General features: G+C 33.4%; 1 protein-coding gene across 1 annotated transcript; it reads left to right on the top strand.

The window, feature by feature from the left end:
• The first annotated feature begins 5,380 nt into the window (after positions 1-5,380).
• On the top strand, positions 5,381-11,155 carry LOC108998086. Its single transcript, XM_018974535.2, has 9 exons — positions 5,381-5,580; positions 5,696-5,963; positions 7,981-8,082; positions 8,178-8,260; positions 8,361-8,477; positions 8,742-8,844; positions 8,924-9,578; positions 9,726-9,907; positions 10,590-11,155. The coding sequence occupies exons 1-9, from the start codon at positions 5,462-5,464 to the stop codon at positions 10,710-10,712; spliced, it is 1,752 nt and encodes a 583-aa protein (XP_018830080.1). The 5' UTR covers positions 5,381-5,461; the 3' UTR covers positions 10,713-11,155.
• Positions 11,156-20,715: the final 9,560 nt, after the last annotated feature.

Below are 20,715 nucleotides of genomic sequence, written 5' to 3'. Positions count from 1 at the left end.
TTTTAATTGATCCATCTGCACGAAATTTAGTTTTGAGAACCCATTTACAACAGGTTTGTTACCAGAGGGGATGGGTTGAAGACCTAGATGTCGTTTGGATAGTGAGTTGAGATGAAATGAGTTAAGATAAAAGTTGAATAAAATATTGTTAGAATATTATTTTTTAATATTATTATTATTTTAAAATTTAAAAAAGTTGAATTGTTTATTATATTTTATGTAGGAACTTGAGAAAGTTGTAATGATAATATGAGATGAGATGAAACACTTTTATTATCCAAACGAGGCCTTAATGTGTGGTTGGCTTCTAAAGCCTCAATTTCAGAAGCCATGGCATCACACCAATGAGAATGTTGAATAGCTTGAGAGTAGCTAAATGGATCAGAATGATCAGTTAAAGAAAAAATAAAAGCAAAATGTTGATGAGAGAATTTACGATAAGAAATCAAATTAATAAACTGATAGGCTATACCTAGTGAATGTTGAGAGGAGAAACATTATGGAAATGGAACACATGCTCAACAAAAGTTACATCACGGGAAATGAATATTTTTTTTTGTCTCTAAATTGAACATGCGATATGCTTTGTGACCAAGAAGATAGCCAAGAAAGATACAAGAAGTGACTTGAGCTTGAAACTTATCCCCATGAGAACGTAAAGTTTGAGGTAACACAAACACCCAAATATATTTAAATGATCATATTAAGGGACCTCGTTAAAAAGACGTTCATATGGAGTAATGTGAGTAAGATTGGGCAAAAGGATGCGATTAATTAAGTAGGTTGCAATAAGAATGCACTCACTGCAAAAAGTAATGAGTAGATTGGTTTGAGGAGTTTCAACACAAGTCTTTTTATGTAATACACCTTGGTCATGAAAATATTTATGAGTGAGGTGGGATAGAAACTCTTGGCCATTATTAGTACGAATTGATGAATTTTGCATTGAAATTGGGTTGGAACCATGACAAATAAATTTGTGAGACATTGTAAGGTTTCAAATTTAAAGAGCAATAAATAAATCCAAGTAACTCTAAAAAAATTATCAACAATTGTTAGAAAATAATGAGTACCCATTGTCGATGGTGTTTGATAACCACCTTACAATAAATATGATAAAAGGCAAGCGTGCTTTTATTTGAAACCAAAGTAAAAGGTAGCCGATTATGTTTTTATCGAGTACAAACATCAAAATGTAGCACATCTTTAGAATTAGATAAAATAAAAAACTATGTAAACAAGAAGGAGATAGATAAACAAGTTGTTGGTGCCAAGTATTGAATTGAAGGGATCAACTCACATGAAGGGTCATGGGAGAGACTGGCTTGTAGTAATAAAGTCTGTTACGCTTCTCACTCACTCCAATCAACATCCTAGTGGTTAGGTCCTATAAAATACAAAAGGTGGAGAAAAAAAAATAACAACGCAATTCAAAGCTAATTGGTAATTTTGTTGATAGACAAGAGATTAAATTTAAATTCACGAATAAGAAAGACATTTTGAATTGTAATGGACTGAGATAAACTATGTTGCCAAAATGAGTGACGAGAACGATATAACCTGTTGGCAAATGAAATGGACTGAGTTGGCTAATAACATGTGAGTTAATAATAGATTATGATTAGTTATATATGTGATCAGATGCTTTATTGTTTATGACCCACTCAGATTTAGAAACAAAAGTCGAATTACAAACAGGAGAAAATGAAGCACCAACAAAATTGACCGAAAGAGGTGTTAGTAAATCCATTAATTGGCAATACTACTCACTAGTTAAACTAAGAATGGCATAGTCAATTGAATTAGTGGATGGACTAGCAGAAGCCTGGGGCGCCACAGGTTGTCAAACTATATCGTGATGTGAAGTGTTGCGATTTTGATTCCAGTGGGTAGGAAACCAAAAAGTTGATTACAAGAGGACTTGGAGTGCCCAGTTTTGCCACAATGCTCACAAGTGATAGTGGTCTTTCCTTTGCTTTTAATGTTAAGTGTAGAATAAAATTGAGTTCGATTAACAGGCATAGCAACAACATCTGGCGTGGGTAATGGAAGATGAAGAAAACGTTGAGTTTCCTCTTGGTGTATGATGGGATGAACGAGGCTAACAAGAAGTAAGGGATCCATAGCCAAAATCTGGCTTCTAATTTGAGTATATGAATCATTCAATCCCATAAGGAACTGAAAGACACATTCAGATGCTTGGAGATTGACTAACTCCTTTGACGCTCCACAGGTGCAATTAGGTTTGGTTTACAATGCCCTCTTAATATTGCTTAATGATGTTGTAATAGTGGGCAAGAGGCATGTTGTCCTAACGTAGTATGGCGATGTCATGCTTGAGTCAAAATATTTTAGGATTGTTACTTTGAGAAAAACGAGCCTCAAGATCAAGCCAAACTTCATGAGGCGTATTGCAATAGATAAGACTATTGATGAGGGATTTGTCAATCCTATTGAAGAGCCAAGAAAATACCATATCATTGCATCTCTCCCACAGGCGAGCTATTACAACATCATCAATAGGTTTCTGGAGAGTACCATCAACAAAAAGAGTTTATTATTGGTATTAAGAGCCAGCTTCATGGCTCTACGCCATGTGGAATAGTTATCTCCATTAAGAACAGATGAGACTAAAATATCACTAAGGCGGTCGGCTGAATGAAGAAAATATGTAGAAGAAACATCACTAATGGATGGTGACGTAAAAGATTAGCAGAGGATTCCGAGACACCATCCATGAGACAAATGTGAAGAAGGAAAAGAACAAAATGTGAATAAGGAACAATTCAGATGCCCAAGATGGGTGACTCTGATATCATGTTGAATGAATGAGAAAATATCTTTTATTGATTGTAAAATAATGTATACAAGTATTTAAAGGGAAATTAGATGCAACAATTGTGCCTATTATTATTTTTCTATGTATAAGGAAAGTGAAGTTGTACAATTGACCAAGAAACTATGGAAAAAAATTTGATGGTTGATCCTAATATCGGTTGAAAAGGACCATATTATTACACCTAATCCATGGTTGAAAGAAAATATTAGACTCATCCAGTGGTTTGGCCAACATTCTGTTAATAAAGTTGATTTTATTCTTCGTTTTAAGTACCATCACCATGGAATGACTCCGCATGTGATAATTTTCACCATTGAGAGAGGTTGAGAAACGAGCAAAGAACCTAAACTTTTATCATGATGCAAGAAGAAAGGACTAGAAGGATCTTTGATGGAAGGAGTAATGGAGGAAGAAGAATAAACTATCGTGGTTAATCAGAATTAATGCTCTGTACCATAAATAAAAATAAAAAAATTCAATGCAACAACAAGAATGAAGTGTGGTCGGCCACATTTTCAAAATTCAGGGTTAATGAATCTACCATACCCGCATGTGTAGGCATTGAAGGCACATATTCAAGGCTAAGCATGAGTTTACGCATGGCTTGAGCACTGTGCGAGCCACATATGCTGGTTGGATGGTGGAAATTTTTAGCCCATCATGTAGATCAACGCTTGGAGAGCTCAATAGTGTAGCATGTGAATGAATTTGGTGGTTGGAAGACGATAAATCAAATATTTTCCCAGTGGTGGAACCAATAATTTTTTTTAAGGGGTCAACTTTTTTATCGTGTGACACATTTATGTAAAATAAAAAAATAGATTAAAAATAAAAAAATATAACTATATATAAAATCAGATCTCGATCATTTGTTTCATGTGTAAAAATAAAATTCTAAAAACACAACTTGATATACGTTTCAGATTTATGATGATAAAGTTTTATGGAATAATATTCATCCATTATTATTTTTGTAATGAAATATGTAATTTTTTTTTGTTTTATAGAATCTATCAAGTGATCTTTTAGTAGATAATCTTTCATTCTAGTATGTAATCTAGTTTATTAAGTTTCTTGTACAATCTAGATATTTTCATGTCACATTAAACATATAATAATATACTTAAGATCTTAAATAAAAATTTCTTACTTAATAAAGTCTAGAGGATCAAACCTTTCAACTATTTTTCATATAAATCATCAACCTTTAATAATTTTTCATATATTTTCACTTTGGAAATTTTAGAGAATATACTGCCACTGTATTTTCCCACCTAGCAATGAAAAAAATGATATGAAATGAGAAAAAATTCTAAAAACATAAAAGAGAAAGGAAATAAGAAAAGTAAAGTAGGAGAGTTGCTCTCCCTCAAGCGAGATGGAGAGGTGTTGGGTTTTTTAGAGAGGAGGAGAAAAAGTTGTAGATAGAGGATGAGAGAAATTGAAATCAATGACAAAATAGGATGGAAACTGCAAATTGAGGTGAGGATTAAGGCTACGTTTGGATACTGAGATTATCTCAAATGATATGTAAATAATAATGAAAAAATAATGAATGATAGTGAAAAAGTAATGAATAATTTGTGAATAGTAATGAACTGTTTGTAAATAATAATAAAATAGTCTCACTTAAGTATCGTTGTTAAAGTATCGAAATTAATAGTTTTAGGTACGTTTTGGATAATGAGATGAGATGATATGGTTTTAGATGAAACTTAAAAATTGAATAAAATATTGGTAGAATATTATTTTTTAATATTACTATTGTTTTGAGATTTGAAAAGTTGAATTGTTTAATATATTTTGTGTGAAAATTTGAAAAAATTATAATGATAAAATGAGATGAGATGAAATACTTTTACTTAAATAAGATTTAGTGGTATAATTTAAGGTTAAAAAGTAAGGGTATAACTGATTCGGTTTGGTCCGATTTTGGATAAATTTTAGAACTGAACCATTATATATCAATTTTGAGATTTGAAGAACCGATACCGTATCAGTTACACTCTTAAACCGACATTTTCGGTCCGATTCGGTTCGATCTTTTGGATATTACTATATAATATAGTTTATCATAGTATATAATAATATAGTGGTAATATATTGTAATATATTATAATTGTATTATAGACTATAGTGATATATTATAATATATAATGATATAGAATTAGTATAAATATTAATACAATAGATTGTAATGATATATGATTTTAAAATTTAATATTACATTAATTAATAATTTATTGTATAATACAAAATTATTTTATATGTTTTATATATTACATATAAAAATTATATATAATATAAAAAATATTTTATACAATACAAAAAATTAAAATATCTAGTATTAAAAAAAATAGGAACCGAACCAATTTTAAAAAAAATAAAACCAATGCTAGTCCAAACCAAATCCAGTCCCGTCCGATCCGATTTATAGTTCAGCCTTTTTTTCACCCTTAATAAAAAGTGTGATTTTACGAATATTGCTCGATTTCCCTGTCTTCCCGCCCAAACATTTTTGTAAGCGGTCCGCTCATTCTTCAAAGTTCGCTCCATATTTTCCCGAGAGAAAACGGGAGTAAAAGTGACGACAAGAAGACTAGGGCAGAGAGAGAGAGAGAGATGGCAGGTGGCACCACCTTTGCCAAGGCCATTTGCTCGATCTGTTACGAAGATCTCAAGCCCATTGTTGAAGACATCCAAGCCATCTCTATATGCGGCCATGTCTTCCACGAGCTCTGGTACTCCCCCCCTCCCCTCCCCCCTTCCCCAACACACACACACACACGCATCGAATGAAAAGTCTCAATTTGAAATTAATTATGTTTTTCTTGTTGTGCGTGCTTGAAACCCTAGTCTGCAACAGTGGTTTGAGTACTGTTCGAACACGAAGAAATGCACTTGCCCTGTGTGCAAGCAGCTCTGTTCAGCGAACAATGCCAATCGTCTTTATTTTCAGTCGGTTGGAGACTCGAACGATCCTGTCCTAACTCAGAAACCGATCGATTGCGAGGAAGATCCCGAAGAGTTGCGCAGCGAAGTTAGCAGATTGGTGACGAAGGTTACGGGACTTACTTCGGTCTTAGAGCGGCAAGGGAAGAAGCTCAAAGAGGTCGATGAGGAGGTAATTGACTGGGCTTTTTGTGATTATGTTTGGTAGCTGATAAGGTATGGCAGAATGAAAGAAATTAGGGATGGTATTTTGATCAGATGTTGATTTGTTGTTTGTTTATCCTAAAAATACACTCTTTGTCAAGCTGTGATTTTGAATTCCCACCGGCTAGGTGAGACGATTAATTTCTGAAGAATTTTGAAGGTCAGAAGATAAAATAAAATTGTGCGAGATTATCATGAGAATTGCAAGTGTTCGTTTTGATTTCTCAGTTTCCTGTTTGCTTCTTGAGAGATAAAGTGGTAAAAGGGAAAATGAAGATGTAAAATTCCGTATATTTGGCTCAGCGAGGTCAACTTTGTCAATCTTTACTTTGGGGGAATTACTGATGAAGATGTTATGTAGGGCACTTTATGTTGGATTTGCTAAGCTTGCAAATAATAGTAGTTTGCAAGTAAACAAAATAAGCTTGCATGTAAAAGGCGAAGGTTGCATACTTGCAAGTAGAACAATATGAGCAGTGTGGAAGTAACCTTTTTTTTTTTCCCTCCCAATTCATTTAAATGTCGTATGGCATGAGCATATAAAAATATTCAAAAAATCCTTTCAGCAATTTATCAAGAGAAATTTGTTATTTTTTTTTTTTCATTTATCTTGATTTAATGTTGCTTAACCTCTATCACCTGTTATAGCGCAACCTAATGGTCAAAGGGCAGACTTTAGATAAGTTGTAGACTTGGACATCTTGGATTCGATTCTGCACTAGGAGTTCACTTGAAATACCTGATTACAGTGATGGCAGGTAGAGTCATATATCCAGTGTTTACTCCTCAGGGTGGGTTTGAAGGGCCTGCCTTGGTGAGCTTCCACTTACGAAAAAAAATGCTGCTTTACCTTTATCCTTGCACATTTCATTTGTCAGAGCAAGAATTGGCATGACTAGATGACTAAACAACCTGATGAGTTGACTTGAGCATTTATAAATATCGAAAAAACATTTTGGTAAAATTATTTTTAACAGAATTCTTCTCTTATACTGGTGGGTTGTATGAGTATTGCATTTTGGAGTTTATCGTCTTAATGAAGTCACTTCTTATTATAACTCGAAGATTAATTCTTTTCAAAATTGGACTGATGTAGGATACTTCACATCAGGTTTGCAAGCGATAAGGGAATTCTAGAAGTAATAAGAGTAGCCTACAAAAAAGAGTAACTTGCAAGAAATAGGAGTAACTTGCTTGTAAAGTAGGATAGCTCATGAGTAGTAGGAGTAGGCTACAAGTAAAGCAATATGAGTATTGTGCAGGTAATTTTATTCCTTTGTTCTAATTTCCTTTTGACATAATGCGTAAGTTTAGAAGGGGTAAAGTTGGGGGCTATTTTATTTTTGTACTTAATGAACATTTTTTTTTTGTTCAAAACTCGGACCATTTGGAGATTTTCCATTTTCATTTAAGAAGCTTAGTCAAGGATTATGTTTCATAAAAGCAGGTAAGAATGGAGAAGTAGAATCTCCATGGTGCCTTGCCTCAATACAAATCTATTGAATGCTTGAGCAGGGGCAATAATAAATTAAAGAACATGCTACTGTGCCACCCAGAACTTACTGTTGGGCATAACTGCTAGGCATTCTGTCTTTTTTTTAAAAAAAATATTCTTTAATTTTTTTTTTAAAAAAAATACACAAATTCATTATAGTAACTTTTTTAAACATTTAAAAAAATTACAAAATAAAATAAAATACACCAGCGGTCAAACCCAGGGGGCAAACCTAGTGGAAAACTAGCATTTTCCATAAATTAAAGCAAAAATCCTAATTTGGCTCTAGAAATCTCTGTAACTTGAAAGGTAAGTTAACAAGCTTACTTGATTTTATCTGCTTAGTTCACCTGAATCCGAATTTGCTGTTATATGTGTATATATATATATATATATATATATATATATATATATATTTGTTTATTTTACTATCTGAAGTGGCCGTTTTCTGTTTACACATGATTCTTACAAGATATTTCTTTTTCTTTAGCTGTGTTCTTGCAAAGAGCAGGCAAAAAAGGAAGCAGCATTGAAGAAGGAAGCCTTGAAACAAACAACTTCTATGCAACAACTGCTTCACCTGAAATCTGAGGTGAAGTATTACCTGTTGTTCTACATGCTTTTCTCTTTTCCGGTTTCAATTTACTTGTTAACCTCTGGGTTAATGTTTGGCCAATTCTGTCACAGGATCTTGATAAATCAACTTTAGAATGCTTAAGGCTTCAAGAAAGGAACATGGCCCTGGCCAAAGAGCTTGCAGCATTCAAATTGTGTGTGCATTTGCAATTTCTGCAAACAAATCTCTCAAATATTTGGTTGCTTTTTTTTTTTTTTTTTGTTGCTAACATGGTCAAACGGCTCCCAATGTAGAGTGTCTGATCTGGATCTGGATGAAGAGAAAGTTTTAAAGCTTGCCTCTTTTGGTAATGGTGCCAACAATAAAGATACCATTGACATTCTAAGGAAATCCTTGGTCATGCGTAATAGGTAGATTATGTACTGTCTTTTTGCAACATGATTCAGTACATGGGTGGAGAAAATTTATCTAGTTCTGGTTGAGTGCTTTTCTCTCAATTTAAATTCATTGAGTTAATGTCGTAAAAGGTGGAAAGATAGTTTGATAAGCCTTGCGCTTGGATTATAATCATCTGTAATAACCAAATAATCTCCTGTTACCTAAAATATTATATTGTATCATCTTACTTATGCCTTCTTTTCTATTATAAATCTCTGCTTGCCGTTTTCTTATAGGAGCTACAAGGAATTGATGGCCAAATGCAACCTCCTAGGAAGAGGAGAGGCTCGTTTCTGCAGAAAACTTGACAAGGCTAAAGAAAAGATGAATAAACTAAAGGTAAGTCCATGTGAGACCGTAGAATGATTTCATTCCGTGGGTGGTTCCAAATATGACTTTTTTCCTTTGCAATGATCAGACAAGGGTACAGGAATTGGAGACGGCTCTTGAAGTAAAAGAGAACAAAGTTTTGAGGTCTCTAAAAGCTTCAAAGAAATCTATTATCAATGGGTTTAACGAGAATGTTGTGAATTGTAATTGTAATTGTAATTCTTGGGCGACCAAAAATTTTTCATCTCAAGGTCAAGAGAGACAACTTTCTGCATCCATGCTTAATTCGGATGAGAGGGGTGGCTTGACTGGTAATCCATCGTGTTCCAGGAAAATGGAAAACTTCAGTTTCGCTAATGATATGAATGTAAATTATACTAAAAAGAGTTCAAGCACCATGGCTGTTAATAGAGAAAAAGATGAATACTTCTTGATAGATGAGGATGCTTCAAAATTTAATACAGCTTCACTTGGACCTTCAATTCCTGAAGAATTGACTGAGCAGAAGTCTACCTTGAGGTCAGAGGTACCTTCCGACATGAACAAAGAAACTACAGTATGGCATGGACAGGATAATATGGAAGAAAATTTAGGTTCAAGAACTTCGATTAATAATGATATGGTGAAGACTCCTGCCACCCTGGATGAGGATGTAATGTTGCCTCTTAATGATATTACGCAAGTTGAGCCCAAGCTTAACATTAGAAGGGAGTCTCCATCCCCACTGCCACTTTCTGAGCCAGGTATTATGATGTTGCAATTTCAGTTTTCATTGGGCCACTAGACCTCATGAAACAGTTCACATTTTCCCTATAACATCAAATGATTAGATACCAACCTTGTAAACTTATTTTTTTCCCTCTCTTTATATGGCTTACAAATTCCTTCAGGGGGCATTTGTTTTTCTGGTGGATTGCTTGGCCCTGATGGAACACACAGGTTTTTGGGTAAATGGTGCAAACGGAGCCAGACCAAGGGATCATTAGCGAAGCAAGGTTCAAGTTCAAGCAATTTGATTGCCATTGGAGCTGATGGGAGGGGTGGTAAGATCAAGGTTCTGAGATCTTCACTGGTGGGTTTAGTTCATTTCTCTTGTTCAATTACTTTTGTCTAGAAGGTTCAATTTTGGAAGTCTCGCATTATTAGTCAGTTTGATGGTCACTGCTCAAGTGGATTTGCTACTTGAATTGTTATTGGTTTTGAGAATCAATAGGACATGATAGTTAACGCATTATACAGAGAAGAGGACAATGACAATTGTTATAAACTACACTATCGTCTCGTGGAGCCGATGATAAATGTCAGAGATGAGAATTCGTAATTTCTTACCTAGACAAAGCAAATTGTTTTCTTTATGCAACAGTGATCACCATAATTTAGGTTTAGTACATGAATGTGTACATGGGGGTCTCATAGCATGGGGGTCTCATAGGATTTGTAGAGGTGCAAGTAGAGAATGGAACACCGAGGAAGCATGGGATTGGGCACTATGCCACTTCTAGTTTGATCAGGGAAACCACAGAAAATGAATCTGCTTATGAAGGTTAAGGATTCGGTTAAGAGGAAGAATTGTCAAATATGAAAACTAAACTGTGCCCATGAAAGCGTAAGGCATCAACTAGGGTGTGCATGGTGGTCTATGTATGTTTCCACAATTTTTTGTGATTATCTCTCTAATATAGGATGTAAGCAGGTTTGCCAAAATAGACATTTTTGTGCACATTTTGCGTCAACACTTTCTCCTTTTTCTGCAGGATGGAAAGGAGAATTCAGTAGGAGCAAAGAGAACCAAATATGGATCCAAAACAAGTAGTTTGCAGTCGCAAGGTTGCTTGCAAATAGAACACTTCTTTGGGAGAGTTGATGGTGATTTGTGAAAGTTTTCAGAGGTTTCACATTGGGGGGTCTTGGTTTCGATCTCTTGTGGCCAACAAGAAAAGGCAAAAATCCTTTGCTATGCTCCGTCCATAAATTTATAAAAGGGAAAAGTTATGAAAGAAGCAAATGGCAATGTTTCTACTCCATTTTGTTCGTTTCATCTCTCTATCATCGTGGGTTTGACGCGTTCAATTTGATGGCTTCAGTGCTTCACTGCCTTCCTAAAAGTCAAGTGGCTGATACCAGGCTGTCTTGGAGTCCCCATCATAAGAGCTAAGTACTACACGTTATCTCAATTCTTATCATTTTATGATGTGATATTAGATGATTGAAAATTATTTATTATATTTTATTTATGAACTTATCATCTAATGCCACATCATAGTATGATGAGAAAAGTAATGATGAATAGATTTTTTTTTAAAACAAATCATTTCGATCATCTCTACTCTGATATTTTTGCAAAATAGTAACACGGACACAGTTATTTTAAAACCTATTTTATTCAAACTGTAAAATGAATTAAAAATTTGTTGTTGATTTATCCAAAACAAGTTATACAAAAAACTAAGAAATAATTCACATAAATTTTATCCAAATGGCTTTTTAAATATATTTACTCACTTTCACAAATCTCAATACTAAACATATTTCAAAGATTTTTATTTTATAGAAAACAATTCATTTAGTTTTTTAAATCTATTTACACAAATTCAAATAAAGAAAACTTCTAAGAAACTTTTCAAGAATTCTAAATTTTTAAAAGCTATGAGAATTTCTTATAACTAATCATGCTTGTATTAAACATGGTAAAAGCCTGATACGTGAACTTGCTTCTCATAATGAATTAAATTATGTTTCATTATGCTATCGAGTAACATAAGAGCAACAAACTTGAATAAAATTATCGTTATTTCATTCCGAGGAAAAAGATTAAAAAGAAGAAAAAGATGAGAATAAGAGGTGGGGTTCTCTCAACAAAATTGAGAGGCAATGTAGAAAATAACATAGAAATATTGAGAATTCTAAAAATTTTGACACATTTTAAGTGATTTTTACGTGTAAGTGATGAACACATGAAATTATTTAAAATATGTTATGTTATCAAATAAAATTAATTAAAGATGATAAAGTTTAACTCTTGGATTATTGTTAACTCATTCTCTTAGGGTTGTATAAAAGTTTGAAAATTCGAATACGATAATGATTCAGTGTTGCCGAAGTCGGAACTCCGATAAAACAGACTTGAATTTGGAGGTTTTTTTGGTTAGACTCAGATTTGTTTTCAGATCGACTCTTGACTCCGACTTCGACATTTGACATCTGACCTTTGCCTTTAACTTATACATTTGACTATGATATTAGTATACATAGTTATAAAAATATGTATTATCTATATAATGATCATATATACTCATATTGAAAGTCTATAACTTATATACTTACATTTAACACTATACTTGTGTGTTAATTATTATAGAATAATATACTTACACTATGATATATATAGACTAATAATATAGTATATGTACACATCATAATATTACTTTCATACATAATCAAATATATAAATAATATATTTGAATAACTAATAGTGAGCAATAGGTAATAGTCTAGTATAATAATATGTAATTAGAAAATCGGTATGTAATCTTATATATGGAGCAATTGTTTATATTTATAAACAACACATAATTAGTAATTAGATATAGTCATACAATACACTAGTAAATTAAAAATTTTTAATAATCAATACTAATAATTAAATTCAATTTTAAAAAAAATTAAAAAATTTGATAAATAAAAAGCTTTGAGTTAAAAGAAAGATTAAAAATTAAACATAGGATTTAAAAAATAGAATTAAGGGTTTATCAAAGAAAAAGCTCAAAATAGGATTTAACAAAAAAAGAAAAAAGAAAAAAAGGTTTAGAAAATAAACGAAGCCCAAACATCACTAGCCCAGCAGAAGCCCAACCAAGCCCAAATTTAGGATTAAAATGGCGTTATTTGGCTAACTTTATCCATTGCTAACCCATTTAAAGTTAAATGACATCGTTTATATTTGAGAACACTATCGTTTTGCTAAATGTTTAAGTGCCCCAGCCCGTTTAAAGTAAAACGACATCGTTTTTCTCTATCTAAACGATGTCGTTTAGATGTGGAGCCCTAAAATATAACCCTAAGCGCTTGTGACCTCAGAGTGCCGTCTTTCCCCTCTCTCTTCTCCTTTGCCCCTTGATGCGTTTGTAACTCCTTTCTTTTGCCTCAACCAGGTTGTCCTCAACCTTCACTTGTCGACCACCACTGTCCCTCTCTGTCGACTCTTTCTCATCTAGGCATTCCCGACATCATTTCTCTCCTCTCAATAACACCTTTTTCGTCAAATGGCCTGAACAAGATCTATGAATAAATTAGTATCTTTTTTCTTGGTTAATTTATTTTATATTAGGTTAGCTTGTATATATGCTTGAGCACATATTTATACACGAATGGCTTGTATGTAAAAGCACAGATCCGTGTATGTTGAATACAAGCTTGTAACTAATCATACAGATCCGTAGCTCGAGCACATATTTGTCTTCAACATATTAGGTCATTCTACACAAGTTTCGGTGTTTTAGTAATATTTATAACAAAGAAAAAATGAGAACTCTCAATTGGTGTTACAACTTGGGTTTTACTATTTTAGTTACAAATAAAATGATCGTATTGTTTAAGAATTAGTTTGGGACTGTTGGTAGAGACATGTAGAATTTCAAAGTTCAACAATTACTTATTTACTGTTTTTTCCAAAGTAGTTGTTTTTGCAATAAATGACTAATCTTGATTTGTTTGCATACTTAATGGTGCTATCTTGTTTGTGTGTTATGTTCTAGTTTTTAATTCATGGATGTTGAAGACAAAAACATTCATACGTCCACCTTATTTTGTTTAGAAGGATCACATCTACAACAACCTGTCAGGGCTCTTATAGCCAAAGAGTCTAGTGAGCCACATGACACTTTAGTAGGCCCTCACACTACCTTTCGTTCTACCTCCCCGTCCCCCTCGGCTTCCACCAGATAGTAGAAACCCCAAAAATACGTTTGAGGTATATGATTAATTCACAAGAGTGCCTGATTGTGATCTTGTTGAACCTACAACTACTTGTTACCATTGTGGAAGGTTGTGGAAATGTCATCCTAAAAGGCAGGGCATTTTGACCATGAGATAACACATCCATCTTTACTTTATAAGTCGTAAGGGTAAAGCTGCATTGGACAATGGTCAACAATTCTTGATAGTGAAAGCAAAAAGAGAAGGAAGAAAATGGGAGATGAATCTTGGGACAAACAAGTATAATAAAAAGATTAAGGGCTGCCCTTGTTAATATGGGTGTAATCGGTTCGGTTCGGTTAGTATATGGGAGGATTTTTTAATCGAACCGAAAATTTCGGTCCACCCATTTTCCAGATCGAGATTGGACCGATTACCCCTATAGATTGGACTAGACTGTTATCTATTGGTCTGAGCTAATACAAAATGGGTTAAACATACAAAAAGTCCAAAATCATTTCTAATGTGTATTTTCAGCCCAACTATACAAACAAATCCAAAATCTTTATAGTTTTGAATATCAACTATTTAACATTATTTGCACATTTTGTACTTGAAAATAGTCTAAAACAAGTTGAGAAAATTATCCATATTCATCCATGAGAATTAACAATCATCATATTAATGTTAAAAACAAACAATAGAGAAAAAGAAATTGAAAAATGCAATACCATCCAAACTCCAAATAAAAGAAAAAAAATTAAAAAAGGAAATGACAAAATATAAATAAAAATTATTGCATCTATCTAGCCATAAACCACCTACTTATAAAAAAATGTTACAAATTACTCCACAACTAAATAAGATGAAATGTATCTAACCACCACTCAAATAACCAAAAGGAAATCAACATAATGATCAACTCTCCACAAGTTTCCATGAGTCCACAACTCCAACTCTCTACAAGTCATAATACACAATTAAACGATTTTACTGCAAAAACATAACAATCAAATGACAAGTATCTTAGTTTCAAATTTTAATATTTTTTCATGTAATCAAAATAACTAGTATAGTACGATATTCTTCTCACCTAAATTATCTTCAACAGGTGTAGACATTGTATTCGACGACTCCGTGGAATTTTCAAGCTACCCCACAAGTTCTATACATAAAAAATAAAATATATATTTTTTTATAAATTTACATAAAAATAAATCATAAAAAAATATAAAATAAAATAAATTTGTTACATACCCATATCTAACTTCTCAAAATCTTCCTTATCATCCATTAAAGTCATAAGACTAATTGGAGTAGAAGAAGAACAAAGTCATATATGTGCACAAATGAGGCACTCTACCAGAGTTGGAGACAAATTACTTGAGATCAAGTACATGACCTGGCCTGTTAAATGCGGATTCAGAGGCAACTGTAGATACCAGTATTGCAAGAAAATTACGTATGATTTTTAAAAGTACGCGATATCTAATAGAATTAACCTTCCACTAAGATAGAATATCAAATTTCCCATCATCTTCCTCACAACTTTCGGCTATCAACTTTTGACTTGCTTTTCAAAGAGTTTTTCAATTGCAACCGTTACTTAAATTGAGCCAATCTCAATGCCTTACTATCCTCAAGTTTACTACCTATAGTAGTTACATCATCAAGTGGAGAACTTGTGCGCTGCTGTTATGGACCTGAATTATTCCCTTTTTTCAGTTTCAACATATGCATAAGCTAATAATCACAGTAAGCAAACATTAGTCCTTATTTTCAATCTAACTATTTGTTTATTTTCAGTTGTGTTTTCAGTTTACAGTGCTTACTTGTTAATTTTTATTTGATTATTTCCTAGATAGGAATTTTAAAAGAAACAATTCCTAGAGACTCTACCACAGATAATGCTAAAGGTTCAACATAAGGGCAAGACATTGTACCAGTTCCACCAATATAAGTATTAAATTGAGTAGTAGTGGACCTAGTGGTGGGTGTAGAACTAGGTCAATGGTTTGTGATCACTTCACAAGAATACCAAAATTTCATCCAAATAACCTAGGGCTGCATGTAATTACTATGGTGTTGATTATGCATGTGATACGGAGGTGAATGGTACAAAATCCATGAAGTATAACATTGAACATCAATATAAGATATGTTCATTTAATAACATAGACAAGTCCCAAACTACATTGGGTTGGAAGGCCAAGGATGGAGGAAGTAATACGAGGGCTTGTTCCTATAACCTTTAGTGCCAAGGCCTGCAAACAAGTCTTAACGAAAATTATTATTCTTGATAAGTCACTATTTAGGTTTGTCGAAGGGAAATGTTTTAAACGATTTATGCTTGTTCTTTAACCTCGTATTATAGTTGCCAATAATTGTTATGTATTTGAGAGAAAGACATAAGTTGAGAAGTGATATTCAAGGGCAACAAATTTTCCTTACTGCAAAACCTTACTGCATGGACATCCGTGCAAAACTCAATTATATGTGTCTCACTGCACATTTCATTTATGACAATTGTAAGCTACACAAGGTGATCCTCTTTTTTTCTTAGTTGAAAATCACAATGGTGATACACTTGGTATGACTATAGAGATATGCTTGATTGATTAGGGTTGCTAAAAATACTTCCAATGACTCTTGATAATGGAAGTTAGAATAATAGTGCAATTATTATTTTTTTTTTTTAAAGAAAACCAAGTGTAGGAAGGATATTATTTTGGAACATGAATTCATAATTCATAGTAGGAAAGATAAGCTACTAATCATACTAAGCAAGGGGTTGTAAGCAAAAGCAAATAAGTAAAATAACGTGTGTTGTTCTTAGGGAGGCCGTAAGCACACACATGAAATACATAATTAAAATAAGAAAAATGCTCTCAAAATTACTATCAGTTGAAATTAGTGGTGTAATGATGTTTAGGATTTAATAACCCTTATGTTGAAAAAATGAAAAAAATTTACCAAAATGAAAAATGGAATATGAAGACACCAAATAATTGAAAAAAGGAAAATCAATCATTCAAAAAAATATAGATTACTCACCTTAGTTGATAGCATTGACGATTAGCTAGAATCAGTGGCGGAAATGGTTGACCGACGTGACAACAAGGGGTTGGGGGCTCTAATTGTGAAGGCTGAAAGGGGTATCAGGGTGAAGAAAAGAAGGTGAAAGGGAAGGGACTCGAGAGTCGGGGCGTTTAGGGTTTAATAACCCTTATGTTGAAAAAATAAAAAAATTTATCAAAATGAAAAAAAATAGAATATGATGATACTAAATAATTGAAAAAGAATGAAAATCAACTGTTCAAAAATATAAATTGCTCACCTTAGTCTGCAATGGTGACGATTAGTGTGAATCGGTGGCGGAAACGGCCAACCAGCACGACAAGAAGGGTTTAGGGGGCTCTGATTGTTAAAGCTGAAGGGGGTCTCGGGGTGAAGAAAAGAGGGAGAAAGGGAAGGGAGTTGGAGTTTGGGGTGTAATGTCGTCCAGGGTTTAATAACCCTTATGTTGAAACAGTGCCGTTTCATGCAACTCTGTTTATTTTCTTAAACAACTTTATTTTGAGACGACGCACTGGAATGGTATCCAAATGGCGCCATTTGACTTTCACTCTAAACGGTTTCGTTTCCACTTTCCATATTGTCTAGGGGTGAAAACCGAAGGTCTTGGTGTGGTTTTGGTCCAAAATCGAAATTGTACCGATACACTAAAAATATGTTTATCTCAACCAAAACTGGCCAGTGAAGGGGAAGAAGGTTTTCTTTTAGTCAGTTCGCCGGCATCGTTGGTGGCGGGGAGAGAGAGAGAGAGAGAGGAATGAGAAACATGGAAACATATTCACAAAGTTACATGTAAACTCGAACTCCATCATCACAGATTCACAAAATTACAATATTCACAACAAATATCACACTATCACAAAACTATTGGTACCTTCTCTAGGAAAAATAAAATAACCCTAGCACCCATCAACAATCCTCAAACTAATCGGAGATGAGAGCTTGAAATGATGCAAATGGATGAAACGACGCAAATGGATGCAGGAGAGAGGGACGACAACGGAAGAGGAACCCAATGAAACCGGCAATGGATCGATGGCATCAGAGAGACAGAGAGAGAGCTGAGAGGGAGATGAGAGAGAGAGAGAGAGAGAGAGAGAGAGAGCTGAGAGAATGGCACAGAGAATGAGAAGGGAGAAAGGAGGGGCGATCTTAACCTAATCCAAAAACGACTTCGTTTGCTTAAGACCAAACAGCTCCATTTGCTTTATATTTTTTCAACTGAGGGGCCCAAAACGACGCCATTTCACTTATTTAAGTGAAACAATGTAGTTTTTATATAGGTATAAAATGAAAAAAAAATATGGCCGAATCGGTCGGCCGGTTTAGCGGTTTTTCACTGGGTCGAATCGGGATTGAACCGGCCAACTTCGATTTGAGCAAATATCTGCCGCACGCCGGCCAATTCTTCACCGGTTTCGACTAGTTCCTGATTCCGGCAGTCAGTTCATGTCGTTTGCGACCGATTTGGTCGGTTCCTGTACACCCCTAATATTGTCATCAACTTTTTTATTCCATTTTCTTTTCTTAAAAAGTTAATTAAATGATAAAATTCATATAAAATAATAAAATTAAAATTAAGTGAATTCTTTAATTTGAATTATCTAATTAAGTCATTAATAAAATTATTAATTATAATTATTTTAATGATGTTACTAACTTAGTACTCAATAGTCAATACTCTATAGATGTGTATAAAGCATGACAGTTAATACATAACGACCTATATTAAAAATTTAATATTTAATTTATGGTTAATGAATAATTGTTCTATGGATGTTTCATCAATGTAACTTAGGTATCTTACAAAAATGTACCTAAGTATTTTATTTAAGTGTAAGTACTAGAGTATGTACTTAGTTGGATGTTGCATAAACAAATCATTTCATTTACTTGGATTATTGATCACAAAGGGATTACAATTGGGAGAGCATTAAAGGAGTGTATGATTAATTGGGGCATTGTTAAAATTCTTACAATCACGGTGGATTGCTATCTTAAATGACTCTATCATGATTGATTTATGAGAAATAGAGAAATAAGAAGTACAACTTGTGTTAGAGATCATGAATTCATACACATGAGGTGTAGTGCACACATTCTGAAACTTATTATTAGTGATAGGTTAAAAGATGTTAATTACTCAATCATAAGGGTCTGCAATTTGATTAGGTACGTGAAGTCGTCTCCCCAAAGACTTGCCACTTTCAAGTCTTGTGTTAATAGGTCAAAAGTTCTATATTCTAGTTTCTTGTGTCTTGATATATCTACTAATTGGAACTCGACTTATTTTATGTTGGATGTGTCTGAAAAGTATCAAAAAGCCTTCAAACTTATGCTTGATGATGATCCGTACTTATATCATTACTTGTCTGAGGATGGGTTAGGAAAGAATGGTTTAGGTTCTCTTGATTTTGAGGATTGAGATAATGTCAGAAGTTTTATGAAGTTTCTGCATGTGTTTTAAAATGTTAAATTATAAGGTTTTGGATCATTGTATGTCACTTCAAATTTGTAGTTTCAAGAGCTTATTAATGTTCATACAAATTTGAATGCATTTTGTGATAGTATTGATTCATGTTTGAGTACAACAACTTATAGAATAAAGTCAAATTATGATAAATATTGGATGAATCTTCACAAAATCGATAGGTTCTTTCTTATTGTTGTTATTCGTAATCCTTGTTACAAGTTGGTTGCTCAAGCATATGGATTTGATCAGACATTGGGCACCGAGAAGGTTGAAGAATTTGTTGAAATCCTCAAGATGTATGGCCAATATTATAGGTTCAGTGGTGGGCACTCTAATGGGTTTAGGTCAGCTATCTCTCACACTCGTACTGAGAGTAATACATTGATAGCGAGCAGTTGTTAAGTTAACCCTTTGGCCTTTTTGAGAAACTTTCATAAAAAGTGAAAATTAACATTTATTGGAGAATGTTGAGGATCTCACAGACATTTGATATATTAATTTGATAGAGGGTTGACTGTAGCAAATACCCAATCATTGCTCAAATGGTAAGAGATATCTTAATTATTTCTATCACCATTGTAGCTTTGGAATCAACATTTAGTACATGAGGCCGCGTGTTGGATCCGTTTCGAAGTTCATTGGCTCCTAGAGTGGTAGAGGATCTTGTGTGCACTCAAAATTGGTTAAAGCCTACACTCATATATCTGAGTCAAAATTATTCGAACCAGCTTGATGATGTAGACAACTACAAGTTAGGCTTTGGTAATATTATTGAAATAATGCACCTAATCTTATATATTTTTATTTTTTCATTTTTGTACTAATAAGTTTATTTTTTTCAATTGTAGAATTAATCACCAATATGGCAAGTATATTACGTGATGAGGATTAAGGTGCATTAGTTAAGTTTTTCATCTCTATTATTTTTATATATTGTTATATTTTTTCAATGGCGTTTTCTTATTTTCTCTTGTCATTAATTTTGTTCTCTTCTCACATTTTACAACTACAACTTAGAAAAGAACAAACAGAGAGAAGCTGGAGGCAACAATATTTAGTCATATTTGATTATTTCCTTGTTTCTTTTATCTTGGAAACAATATTTTTTTTATTGTGATTGTATTTATTGGAGTTGTGTTGTGTTGGTGGTTTGTGTTTATTCTGATTATTTGGTTGCAAAGGTCCAAAATATGAATTTTGTATAGAGTCTGTTGTATCAGCCTAAAAATTGGGGTTAAAAAATCGGTTGAATCTTAATTTAAAACAAAGCCAACTAAAAAAAACCCAAAACATATATGGTCCAATTTCGCGGCCCAAATCCAAAATCCAATTCTACTCTGCTCAATTTTAACGAAGTTAGATTGGATCTAATTTTACACTTGTCGAATAAAAAATCAGAGGTCAATATTGAAATTTGA

The sequence above is a fragment of the Juglans regia genome, chromosome 12 (assembly GCF_001411555.2).
Source record: "Juglans regia cultivar Chandler chromosome 12, Walnut 2.0, whole genome shotgun sequence".
Taxonomy (NCBI): domain Eukaryota; kingdom Viridiplantae; phylum Streptophyta; class Magnoliopsida; order Fagales; family Juglandaceae; genus Juglans; species Juglans regia.
The sequence above is the reverse complement of the archived record's forward strand: the minus strand, read 5'-3'. Positions and strand labels throughout refer to the sequence as shown.

Excerpts from the sequence above, each read along its gene's own strand:
- LOC108998086 (XM_018974535.2), top strand. The coding sequence starts at position 5,462 with ATGGCAGGTGGCACCACCTTTGCCAAGGCCATTTGCTCGATCTGTTAC. Across the intron at positions 5,581-5,695 it reads CATGTCTTCCACGAGCTCTG|TCTGCAACAGTGGTTTGAGT; the intron begins GTACTCCCCCCC and ends TTGAAACCCTAG. Across the intron at positions 5,964-7,980 it reads TCAAAGAGGTCGATGAGGAG|CTGTGTTCTTGCAAAGAGCA; the intron begins GTAATTGACTGG and ends CTTTTTCTTTAG.